At 42.6% G+C, this 12901-nt stretch overlaps 1 protein-coding gene across 1 annotated transcript; it reads right to left on the bottom strand.

The window, feature by feature from the left end:
* Nucleotides 1-112: 112 nt before the first annotated feature.
* On the bottom strand, nucleotides 113-12009 carry LOC137783483 (bone morphogenetic protein 1-like). The gene is made up of 20 exons (XM_068573446.1): nucleotides 11812-12009; nucleotides 8914-9012; nucleotides 8685-8834; nucleotides 8433-8550; nucleotides 7656-7834; nucleotides 7409-7514; nucleotides 6329-6453; nucleotides 6007-6122; nucleotides 5538-5640; nucleotides 5245-5361; nucleotides 4650-4795; nucleotides 4244-4439; nucleotides 4034-4159; nucleotides 2973-3133; nucleotides 2647-2827; nucleotides 1828-1953; nucleotides 1490-1617; nucleotides 1200-1413; nucleotides 746-996; nucleotides 113-653 (listed from the first exon to the last, which is right to left on the bottom strand). Exons 1-20 carry the CDS (start codon nucleotides 11939-11941, stop codon nucleotides 519-521), a joined length of 2907 nt encoding a protein of 968 aa, XP_068429547.1. The 5' UTR covers nucleotides 11942-12009; the 3' UTR covers nucleotides 113-518.
* Nucleotides 12010-12901: the final 892 nt, after the last annotated feature.

The following is a 12901-nucleotide window of genomic DNA, read 5'->3' as shown; positions in this document are numbered from 1 at the left end:
ATATTATGTGAGGAATGCTAATGTGATTTTAAAAAAAAAGAATAATAAACGAGGTCTGATTTTAGCAAAACAAATAGTTTTGATTAATTGATTTTGTCCTTTATTATTAATACTATTATTATTATTATTATTATTAAATTAATTAGAAGTTAACTTTTACCCCAGACAGTAAAAAGTGACCATGTGATAAAAACACAACAAGAAAACAATATCACATAACCTTTTTATATCTCGACACTTCGCTATGACGTAATCAGCTCATTACAGACGGTGTCACGAAATTTACATTTAAAATCATCACTGCAAACTAGTCCTCGCGTCTCATCCTAAAGCTACGCTATACAACAAAGAAGAGTAAAGATGCCATTCTCCTGCTTGGCTTCACTCCCTCTAACAGATGTGAATGTAAAGTATGCGGCTTGGTGTTTGTGGCGATCCACGCATTCGCTCCTCGTCTGGAGATGGGTGTGTCCGACCAAATGTTAGGGGGGAAGTCTCCATTTAGGTTTGGGGTAGAGTCACTTGCTTGCGTGTAGCGTGTCCTGGAACTTCGTGCTTGTGTAGCGTGCATGAAAACCTTTTTTATTGATGCTGTCATCTGAGTGAAACTTTAAAACGATGGCGTCTCCGGCTGAGTAGACTTCCTCTGGGGCCTTCGGGGGGGGGAAAGAAATGACAAGAAGAGAAGGTTTTTGAAAAACAATTCTAATTGTTTCCCGCACAAGCCTGGTATTTTTAGCCTTACCCCAGATCCACAATATCGTCCCAGCCTCGGAGACTTGATGTCAGCGCCGTCATACAGCTCCACATAGTCGTACCCGCAGTCGGCCTCCTCCTCGATCTCAAACACCTGGAAGATGAGCTCCACTCCATAGCCCTTCTCAGCAGAGATCATCCACAGACAGTCGGAGCCGCTCTGGTAGTTGTTATCTCCAAACTGGGCATGAGAGTAGAGATCTTTTGTCTTGACCTCGGCTTTCAGGCTTCCTCCACATTCTGGGAAATCACCACCACAAAATTAGAGGGTCAAAACAAGGATCTCGTAAAAGTGATGAAAGACAGCAGCTTTCTAAACACAGCAGACAACAATCCCATAGTTGAAATGACACAATTTTAGTCATCTATTTTGTCTCTAACGTGCCATTTGACTTGTTTACCGGGCTTTTTTGGGGGTAGAAAGTAATGGCAGCTTTGCTTACCTGCTCTGTATGAAGCCTCAAAGCCTCTCTTCTGCACTGAGTTGTCAGAGAAGAAACGCAGGAACATTTTGTTGCCACTGGAAACAACTGGAGAAGGCTTTTTGGTGCCGCAGAAGCGCCCGAGACTTGGGGCACGCGAGTCTCGCCCGTCGTAGATCTCCAGGTGGTCGTAAGTGCACTCCAGATGAGCCTCCATGTCGATCTCGTTGAGAACCTTCGAGACATTTTGAAACGCTGTGAATAACCTCCAAAAGTTGCCTTTCAAGTGTTATATATATATATTTACATACGAGTTTGATGCGATGGCCCGGGGTTGTGGACAGAGTCCAGGTGCAGGCCTTCTTGCTGGGATACTTATCGGGCCAGTTGGGGCTGCTCATTGTGCCCGACACAGTGTTGACAGCATGATCACAGCCCGCTGGAAAAAACACAACTAAATCACTTATTAGAACTAAACAACGGAAGCTGCTCACATCATTTCCTCCTATTGCACTGTCCTTTCTAAATACTATATATCAGTAGTGCTTAAGAAAACCACCCACAATGAGAACACACATGTAAACACTCAAATCTAAATACCAAATGTTATTGCTGACTTTCTGACCCTTTGAGCCAAACATACGAGTACCTTCCTTGCAGTCGTGCTTGTTGTCGTGCAGCATGAAGCCGCTGCGACACTGACAGCTGTAGCTCCCGAAGGTGTTCACACATTCATGCTGGCAGCCTCCGTTTTCTTTGGAGCACTCGTCGATATCTGTGGAGGTGTGGAAAGCATGTATGTTATCAACTCTTTTGCTTGATGTTCCAATACATACTATTTACAATTTGGACCATTATCTGCTGAGCGCCGACACAAAGGCTGTCTGTGTTACTCAAGGGGGAAGAATCTGCAGAATGAAACACTTAAGACCCACAACACTGAGTCATCTCCCAGCAAAACATCTCTTGGGTAAGAGCCTTTTGTAAGTTTTTTTTTTTTTTTAAAAGATCAGCTTCTAGTCCACAGAACAAAGTGCAGGCTTGTTCAAATACAGAATTTGTCATTCTGGATATTTAATAATAAGTGATTGAGATGTTCCAATGGACTATCAATATTCCTGTAATAACAAAAAGAGATATACAGTAGGAAAGTTATTGGACAAAACATTACAATATTAGAAAAACAAAAACTCTAGACCTGCCACGTTCAATAGAAATCCATGTGAATGTGTTTCTGAATGTGAAATTAAGAGATGTATTTGAGTCAAACACCAGGCATGATACTACATTATTTACTTAAAATAAAAAATTGCCTCCCTTCTTGTGTGAGAAACTGAAGACAGCTGCCTGGCGGCTCATTGGAGTGGGGTAATGATTTGTCCTATTTACTGTATACGTACTTTCTTATTGATTTTTGCATACTACTTTACTGATTTCCTTCCTCAACACTTCACTCCTCCTGACTTACCAGAGAAGAAGTGAGCCTTGAAGCCCTTCTTGGAGACGGTGTTGTCGGACTTGAACTCGATCCTCATGTTGTTTTGTTGGGAGGTGATGACCTCCGGCTTCTCCGCTCCACAGAACTTCCCATGAAGCTCTGAGTCTGAACTCAACCCACTGCGCACCTCCACATAATCATATTTACACACCTGATGGTAAACACTGGACAATTTTACTTACTACAGAGGAAAAAGACGTAGCCTGTGAAATTACGGTGATTTAACAGGTTATCGGATAAAACGTCTGCAGAAAGATTATTTTTTTTATTAAAAAACATCACTTTAATGAACTTACGTCATTCCCCTCGGTCTCGAACACGTCGAACACCAGAGTGATGCGATACTGAATGGGCGCCACCAGCTGCCACACGCAGTTCTTGTTGGGAGGGTATTCTTTGGGCCACCCGGGGGTGGTGAGGGAGCCGTTCAGCTTGGTGATGAACCCGCCACAGGCAGCTGCTGGTGGGAGAAAACACAGGTTTTAGTGATGGAAGTGTGAGAGTACAACATTTGGATGACATCGATTACATCAGCCATTTGCTTGAATTTGAAAGAATGTAATTTAATTTAATTATTTGAACCGCAAAAAAAAAAGAATACCAGTTGAGTTATGGGTAGTTTATTATGATGAATTGTTCATAAATAAAGTTATACCCAAGTATGACAGATATAATATGAGTTAGTACTGGAATATACCAGTGGAGATTAAAGGTTGCATAATGACTATTGAATGATTATTTATTCCTATAAAGTCAAGGAATGTACCAAATTGTAATGAGGAGAAATGTAATTCCTATTTGTACGGTTTACTTCAGATGCATCCAATCAGCGCTGCAACAGGCTGTCGGGGCTCATAAAGAAGATGCAGTGAGGGAGCGCTGCACTCTTGTGGTAGAAGAGAGAAAACCAAGGATTTGTGTCTCAACAGAGACAACGGGAAACATGAAATGTCATATATGCTTTCAATCTCCCTTTGACTTTGTTGTCTAAGTCAATACTTCCAAGCTGTAAATATCAGGTTTACTTATTTTTGCAGGAACTCAGTTCAACAAATTCAGAGCCTGCTGATTGGGTCAAGTTCAGCTAATAACCGGTTGCAGGCTGTCGTCTTAAATTTTACGGAAAGATACCACGAGGTATTGATCGTCTCCATTTACTCTCCTCCAGAAAAGGAAATAATTGTGTTTCCCAAACCGGCAAACGTTCACTTGAAGTACTAAAGTACACTACAATGAATGATACAAAGGCTGCATTTGATCTACTGTGTGTCACAGTGACAGGATGCTGCTCCACTGAGAAGACTCGAGGCGACCTCGCTCTCTGGATTTAGTGTGTGAAGTCGTGCTCTATACTCACTCTCACAGCTGCGTCTGTCTGCTGCCAGCTCGTATCCGGGATCACATGCACATCTGTAGCTGCCCAGTGTGTTCAGACAGCGCTGCTCGCAGTGACCGTTGTTCGGTCCGGAGCACTCATCCATCTCTGGAAGATGGAAAAATACGTAAACAATTACACCAGAAGTTCATGTCATTGATGGATATTTTTCAGCTGAAGTTACTTTGTCACCTTTAAAGAATCGGGCCGCAAACCCGGCTTTGTTGACCGAGCTGTCAGACACGAACTTCAGCCAGAGCTGGTTGGAGCTGCTTTTGATGTCGTCAGGTTTGTTGTAGCCGCAGAAACGGCCGAGCAGCGGGCCGCTCTCTGAGCCGCCATCCCTCACCTCCACGTAGTCGTAGGCGCAGCTGTCATGCCGCTCGATCTGCAGTTATGTCAATGAAGGTCAATAAGGGTTTGCAATGCAGGTGAAAGTGCTGGGCAATTGTAAGCGCAAACACAAAGAAAGTTCCACGCTGCGGGAATATGAGGTTTGTGAAACATTCTCCCAGTTTGGGCATTTTTTCCTGGAGATATTGTCCTTGTTTTCTTATAATTAACGTGAAAAAATAAATCAAAATGAAAGCAAATTTACCTCAAACGACTGAAAGGCGAGGCCAACATCGAAACCTTCTGCTACTGTGATTTTCCACACACACATTTTGTTGGACTGGTAGTCATCGGGATAATTGGGGGACTGGATCTGACCGCTGTCCCGCTTCACCTCCCCCCCACAGATGGCTGCACAGGAGGTGAGAAGGGATTTGTTTCATCCGGAGATATCAAAATGTTTACATTCAGTTGTAACATTATGTAGTTGAAACACTGAACACTCAACAAAGTCACGACTGTTCGCTGTCCTGCTCCTCGATGGTGGAACGAGCTCCCCATTGACATCAGGACAGCAGACAGTCTCTACATCTGCCGCCGCAAACTAAAAACACATCTTTTTCGACTCCACCTTGAATAAGGAAAGTAGCACCGCAGTAGCACTTTTGTCGCACTTAGTGAAAGCACTTAGGAGTTAAACTTTCTTATAGGAATTGTACTTTCTGAGTTTGTACTTATTGTAAGTCGCTTTGGATAAGAGCGTTAGCGAAATGTAACGTAATGTTATGTAAAAATAAAACCCGTGAGAAGGTAAGATATGAAAAGTGCATGTTCAAATCCACACATTATCAAAGTTGTACCTTCGTAGACCACTGAAAAGCCTTTTCCCAGCCAGCTGCTGCTGCTTCTGAACTCGATCCACAGTCGGCTGTCGGTTGAGATGATTGTATCTGGAAGTGTGTCTCCACAAAAGCGGCCTGCCAAAAGTACATGAAAAGGTCAGAGTTCACAGTGCTGACGACATGACAAGGGACTGACACGGCATCAGGTTTATGGAGGATGCTGCGCAGAGGGAGACGAGGTCTACTCCCACCCTCGGGTACCAATAAAGCAACCAAACCGAACCAAAATACTCTACACGACAGTTAAAGACCTTTCAGAGGAGCTTTTCTCCAGAACCCGTCTCGGACCTCAACGTGGTCGTACCAACACAAGTGGCTCCTGAAGAGGTCCATGGAGGTGAAATTCAGAACAATCTGAGAGATAGAAGACACAGGAGGAGGGCAGATCGTCCATCCATGCAGTTCAAACAGGTTTTCCAGATGTTGTTACATCTTGATTTGAACAACGTGAGCTACTGTACTAAAAACTGAATAATTGAAGTGATTCAGTGTAACGACTTGAATTGGCACATTGAGTTTGAAAATTATTACAACAATGGACTAATTAGTATACATATACGTGCATCCTACCACTGCTGGTAATACATTGCAGTTAAAGAGTCTGGAGTGGACCGTATTTGTGTTTGGGACAGACATTGTGAGTCACTAAGTCACTAACTTGATGCATGTGGTTAATTGTCTTGTATTGAAGGAGAGCTGCCGCTTATTTACATCACTCACCTTCTCTCCAGGAGTGACAGAGATCCTCCAGACACAGTGAGCGTAAGCTGAGTAGCCGTTCGGGTAACCGGGAGAAGAGAAGTTTCCAGCACTTTCCTGCAGGCTGTCCCCACACCCTTTAACAACCACACGCCATGACATTCACATGGTTATATGACAATAGACCAGAGGAAGGACATTACAGTCCCAGAATGAACAAACCAGAGGAGATTTTAAAATCATGACGTGTCATATCTAACTGGCTTTTATAGGTGATAAAAGTCTACACTCAAGGTGTTGTCATTTGGGTCTATATATCTTCTACACATTTAATGTAGCGTACTTGCACACTTGTAGAGTTTGCGGGCTTGCGCAATGTCGCCTTTGCTAAGCCTGGTCCTCTGTCCAATAGGTGGCCTGACTCCATTGACGTCATAACGAGGCAAGATTGTGTCCAAGAAGATGCCTCTGTTTCAGACAGATCACAAATAAGTTTAAAACATCGATTACGTCACACAAAGCTTGAGGAGAAACATCGTAGAACGACAATGATGTGCAGGAAAATGTGTTTTCCAAAAGTTCATACAGAAACTTTTTTTTTTTTCGGGGGGTCTGACTCCGTCACATTGATGCTTTATTGATCAAGATAATCTCTCATGGGTTTGGAGCTCACTCTTGCATAGTTCCCATGGTGATGCGCCCATGAATGACAGGCATGTGCAAACAGAGCACTCTGAATGGGGCCTTTCGCCGGTGCCAAGCTCAGTGGAGCCCGCTCCTGAATGCCAGAGAAAAAGGCCACTCTAGCCCAAATTGTTCAACAAAGCCTGAACTGCCAGGCCTTTATTTAGCTTGGCTCGCCTCCATGACCCAGACCAGCAAAGCAGCGATGGAGGTAAAAAAAAAAAAAAAAAACTAATCACAGAGAAAAGCAACAACATGCACGAGACAGAAAATGAAAAGGAGACTAGTGTGAAACCATTTCTGTGACAAACAAGTATCAAATCCCCTGAGGTTTCCTGTGGAGCTTGTTGAGCAGAGCTGAATGAAGGGACAAACAGCAGGTCATGGTAGCTCAGCTGTTAATGCAGCATGATACACGGGGCAGTTAGGAAGGTCAAATGACCAGAAACCATGTGAAAAATGTAAGTAAGAGGAGTTTGATCACTGATTGTAAGACATAAGAGAAGTAGCAGCTGGTGCTCCGTATGCTGCCAGTTCACAATGTACATGCAGGGTGGACAGAGTGAATCACCAAATGCTCGGCAGTTTGGCTCTCGAGCCGTTTAATGGCCTGTTAATGTGTAGCAGGGAAAAGCTGAACACAGAACACCTGTGAAATAAAAGTGATGGAATCGTTGCGGTCGCTTTAACACAAACTTCAGGAAAGAAAAGCATTAAAAAAAAGCATAAGTATGACAACCTGGAAAATGTGTTCCTTGCGTAATGCATGATGCTGCCAAAGTCGTACGCCTCCCCGAGTGAGTCGACCTCGCCCGGCTCCATCTTCAGGAAGTTATACTCCTGTCCTACTCACACACAGAGAATCAGACTAAGATTAAGGACACACATCTGGAGCGTCTGTGAGCACACACACACACACACACACACACACACACACACACACACACGTTTTTCACACTTGTTTCATGTCATCGCAGTAACAGTACCTGGTTGGATGTTGTCTCTGATGATGCTTACATGCTCGTCTCGGTCCGGGCGCGTGTGTTCGTGCCAGAAGCCGATCACGTGGCCGAGTTCATGCACCACGATGCCAAACTTATCACAGTTCTTTCCTATGGAGATGGCCTGAGGGCCGCCGCCTCGCCTGCCCACGTAGGAGCAACACCTGCAGGAGGCGACACTGTTCAGCTCCGAGCGCTTCAGAACAAACTATGATTCTTTGCTGCTTGTGAATATTTAATGTCACACTGTGTCGGGAAGTGTACAATCTAGTTGTTTGAACTATTAATGATAAGTTGTGTACATATGGACCTCTGGAGAATGTAGGTTTTTACAGTTGTAGGTTCTTGGATATAATGTTACGACAGTCCAAGAGAGCCACTGTCCATTTAAAAACGTGTACTTCGATAGTCAAGGAACGACTCTTCAAACCTTGAACATCAAGTATGTATGAATATGTTAGAAAACAGTTGCTTTTTTGATAAAAACAGTTACCTGCCGTTGCTTAAAAAATAACGGTGATGAGAACAGTGAAAGTGAAAAAACAAAACAAAAGAATGAGCAAAAATGAGATGAAATGCTTTCACATGATGTGAAAATGAGTGAAAATGAATTGATGCTTTGAAAAATACAAACAAAAACAATCTAGATGTTTAAAACACCGCAGTTTAGTTTCCTCTGACTGAAGACACCGGCCTTAAGGCTGATGAATGAAACTAAACTAAATAAATTATGAAGATTGCTTTAATAAACTCTAAACTCACCCACAAGGTCGGTAGGTGAACACAATGTAGCTTTCTTCAGTCGTCCTCTCAGTGAATGTTACGCAAGTGTGTTTCTCCCAGTGACGCATCGCCTGACGGAAAATAGCTCTCTGGCTGCCTGAAAGGAATAAGAGTTTGACAGTTTCACCATGAAAACCACACAAGGTAACAGACACATAGTTGCTGTGTGTACACCAGACAACTCCCCTGCAAGGAAGCAGGAATGATTTACTGTTTTCAGTGAGAACTCACCAGTGAAATTCCCGCTGATCACATACGGGATGATGCCGTCCGTCCACACTCGCTCAGGTCTGGAGGTGGCTGCTCTCTTCATCCGGCGGAGACTCCGTCTGTCTGCAGCTCTCTTAGCCCTGACGCTCTCGTTAGAGGAGGAACTGTTGACTTTAAAAAGAATGAAATAAATAAAAAGTTCCTTTCTTTCATTATTCACAGATTAGTAAACATATTCCTGCTTCGACACCTGAGTCTGTGTGGTTGGTGTGGATGTGATCACTGCTGAGTGCTTCTTTGAACATGCGCAGGTCATCTTCGTCAAGGGCGATGTCTCCCATGAAGGCAGCTGGGGTGAACAGATGAACAGACAGACACATGCATAAAGATAGAATTATATTAAAGATGTACAATGAATACGCTTTAATATGAAGCTGCAGATCTTTAGTTTAGCGTGAAGACTGGAATCCGTTAGCCTGGTTCCCCGCCTGCCAGCATCTCTAACGCTCTCTCGTTAACACGTGATCTAACTTATTTAATTCACACTAAACCCAGATTGTAAAACTATGCTGTGGTTTTGTCCGTAGTTACGTGCAGAGTTGAGGATATTAGCGAGCTTTGAGGGTTTTTTTTGCTGTTGTTTTTCTTATTTCACCTTTGAGCAGAGCCAGGCTAGCGGCTTCCCCCTGTTTCCAGTATTTATGCTAGCTTAAGCTAACCATTGGCTGTTTGTAGGTACATATTTAATGAAGGTATAGAAGATTGACATTGATCCTGTCAACGAAAGCCCCATACGTCAAACTACGTCTTCGAGGAAAGTGTTCTGGAAGTTGAAACCTTAATCCGAGGAAAATAATCCTGTTTCATTCTGTAAGCCTGGAACCAAACTTTACACACATTAGCTCATCATTTCACACTCTCCGACTAGTGTGCTCCACAAAGATAAAACACGTTTGATTCATTTTTAAACTTCATCTCTCAAGTTCACTTTGTGTGTCTCCTGCCAACAGGAGCCAAAACCAACTGCATGCTTCACTGTGTGTGTGAGTGCATATCTCTGCCCTGAAAAGAGGTCTGAACGGGACTCCATGTGTCTGTTTGATCAGCAAACACAACTCCTGAGCACACAAACGGAAACACATTGGAGGGCCGTCCAGCTACCGTGTCTTTTTAAAGAAGGAAGATGTGGACTGAATACTTTGCAGGATTGTGATCACACTGCGTTGGACATTTCTACTCAAATGGAAAACAAGCATAAAGAATAATTGTTGGAGCTTCATGTCCCACAGATAATATCTGCATAGTTGTATGTTTCCCAAATGTACACAACTCTTTTGTAGTAAAGTGCATTGGTCAAGAATCTGGGAAATGTTTTCATAATAAGCTCAATAACTCATAAACTCAGTTTAGTCCTCGAACGATGAGGGAAGAACATTGTATAACATATTTCTCTACCTGCCGCATTACTATGTAATATAAACACTGAGCACTCCAGGATCCCTCTGTTTGGTTTGTGTGTGTGTTTAGCAGCATGTAGTTCCCAAACGTTAATCTGATCTCTAGAAGGTTGATTTTGATAACGTTTCACAACATCACAATGTTAGCCGCTTGAGTAGCGTCTCAATATGTGCTAAAACATATGGTTCTTTCAGATAATTTAACTTTAGCAGCTAAAATTGGGAGACAAAGAAGAGAAAAACTGAAATAAAACATCCCATGAGCAGGAATGATCGTCTGGGACACAAAATAGCAATAAAGTAATCGTACATTTGGGTTGTGGACTCCAACAAAATGTGTTGAGGTGAATGAGAAAACCTTCAACTTCGACTTTAAAACACAAAATTGAACCTTAAGACTCAAGACATTAGAATCTCAATAGCTAATTATTATCTGGCTCTTATAATTGACTAAGAGAGAACTGAGTAGTAAAATCCAGTCTTCAAAATGTCCATTCTGAAACGTAAACGGTTACATCACGCACCGTTTCTGTCCCCACTATGGGTTAAACATTTCGTTTCCTCCTGTATGAATCAGGATCTCACGTTGTACTAGTAGAGCACAACAACTCGCCAGATTCGTTCCCATTAAATACCTCATTTAGCCGTGTGATGTAACAACCTTTGAAAGTCCAAATGAAAAGACGTAGCAGGCCCTGTGTCGGCCTTTGAAGTGAATTCACTCATGCAAAGAGTGACTGTAAATGACGGTCACCCCTGCAGTGTGCACCCCATGCCCTGCAGCCAGAAGGATTTCACCGGCGTCCAGCCGAGGACTGCGCTGGCACGGCCTCAATGACCTTTAGTCTCCAGGCAACTGCCTCTGAGAAGAAGAGTGGTGTGTTTTGGAAGTTTCAGAAGTCACAAGTGAAAAGGGACTCCGAGCAGCTGGAGGCCCCCCAATAACCAAAGTAATTGTTTGGCATGTTCGGTGATGGAGAAAAACAACTTGCTTGTAGTTATTACCACATCACATCACTATATTGGTCATTACATGATGCTTTGCTAGAGAGGAAAATTCCCACTAAAACATTAGATAAACAGTAGAGTACACCTACATGCCTTTGTAATAGTAATAATCTAATTACATTTTTTAAAAAGCCTTACAAAAAGGGACCATTCTGTCATCAAATGAAAACGTTTCTTAATGACATCTCAGTACATTTAGCTGGTAATACTTGTTTTACTTCTGCTTCAGTAAAATGACATGACTTTACTTGTTACGGAGTATTTCCTCATGTGTTTTTACTTCTTCCACCACTTGAACTTAACCGTTACTTGAGAGCTGTTGAATTAAGGTGATTTGTCTCAACCACGCCCTTGTTTTACTTTTAACCAACATCCAACACATCCCCACAAAGTATAGCAAGTAACACGTAGACAAGCTTGTTTTTATTTATTCACTTCAGTATGTTAATTAACTAACAATGAGATACAAATGTGAAGGTTCATTTTTTGTTGTGGTGCATTTTTTTAGCAAGTAAATACTTGTGTCATCTTACAGGTAATTGTTCAACTCATATATAACTGAATGGATGTGTTATGTTAGTGATAAGAGGCCTGGGGGGCTTTGGATGTTGGTTCAAAATACACCAGAAAGAAAATGCAAAAAAGATCAATAAATTCATGGAGTAGGTGAAAATGCACTGTACCAGCTTTACAGGGATCTTTGTAGTCGATTGCATCACCGAGGATAAAATGAGTGTCCACCAACTCCCAGTCAGCCGCCAGAGAAACGCGCAGGCTGCACAGCAAGAACAGAAATGTTGGAGCGACTTCCATCAGGCTACTTGTGATTAACTTGAGAGGTGAAGAAGTCGCTGACAGCGAGAGAAGAAAAATAGCGCCCGAAAATAAATACATAAAAAATGAATGCGGCGGTGTGATTTCAGAGGCTCAGCGTCTCCATGCTGCTGCGGTGACTCGCTGCCATACAGGACGCAGAGCAGAGCGCACACAGCTCCCAGCAAAACACACAGCCATGCATGTGGAGCCAGAGGGAGCTTCACCTGCAGGCAGATGGGTTATGCCCGTTTATGTAACGTGTGAGCAGCACGAGCGCTGCGTATTAACGTGCATTTGTTCATTTACTACGTCGTAATGTGTGTGTAGTTTAGTTGTGGTGGACCCGAGAGAATCATTTGAGCAAAATTAACAGTTATAATTTTTTTTTTTTTTAAAAGTCTACTTTGCGTGCATGCTGGGACAATTTATTTAAAGACAGCATTACTTTGTGAATTCCTATATTTTAAAAGATCAGCTGTACGCTGACTCTTACTAAATACCAGGATGTTTCTTGACAGCTGCTTCAAAGACATTCTGAATTTGTGTTGATTCTTGACCGGATACACCACCTGCAGGTTACAGGGTCCAAACCACACGGTCACATACACACACGGTGTGTGTAGACACTGACTCATTAGTGCAGCAGCTGATTGAATAACAAGCTAAAGTGCAATTTAAGAGAGGAATTAATTCACTTACGAAGTGTGATGAGTTCAATGTACTCCAATTTTCCCATTGTTTTTAGCATATACATATATATATTTTTAAATGAATCCTGTTTTCTGCTCTCCATCCGAGGTACTCGACCGCTGCAGTGTGTCATGCAGTGATGGCAAGCGGAAATTCAGTCTCCTCTATAAACTGTTTAATGTTGGCACAGACAGAAAGGACTACTGCCATGTTTTTTTTTTGTTTTGGGTTAAAGGCCCAACAACTGTCACTTCAGTTTAGTTGGTT

The sequence above is a fragment of the Clinocottus analis genome, unplaced genomic scaffold, assembly GCF_023055335.1.
Source record: "Clinocottus analis isolate CAN_PGR_092001 unplaced genomic scaffold, fCliAna1.0.p SCAF_13, whole genome shotgun sequence".
Lineage (NCBI taxonomy): Eukaryota > Metazoa > Chordata > Actinopteri > Perciformes > Cottidae > Clinocottus > Clinocottus analis.
This window is presented reverse-complemented; position numbering and strand designations above follow the sequence as displayed.

Bases quoted from the DNA above. Each gene is read 5' to 3' on its own strand.
- LOC137783483 (XM_068573446.1), bottom strand. From the start codon at position 11,941: ATGGAAGTCGCTCCAACATTTCTGTTCTTGCTGTGCAGCCTGCGCGTT. The intron at 4,440-4,649 runs GTAAATTTGCTT...ACATAACTGCAG, and splicing joins TCGCCTTTCAGTCGTTTGAG to ATCGAGCGGCATGACAGCTG. The intron at 4,160-4,243 runs GTGACAAAGTAA...TCCATCTTCCAG, and splicing joins TGCGGCCCGATTCTTTAAAG to AGATGGATGAGTGCTCCGGA.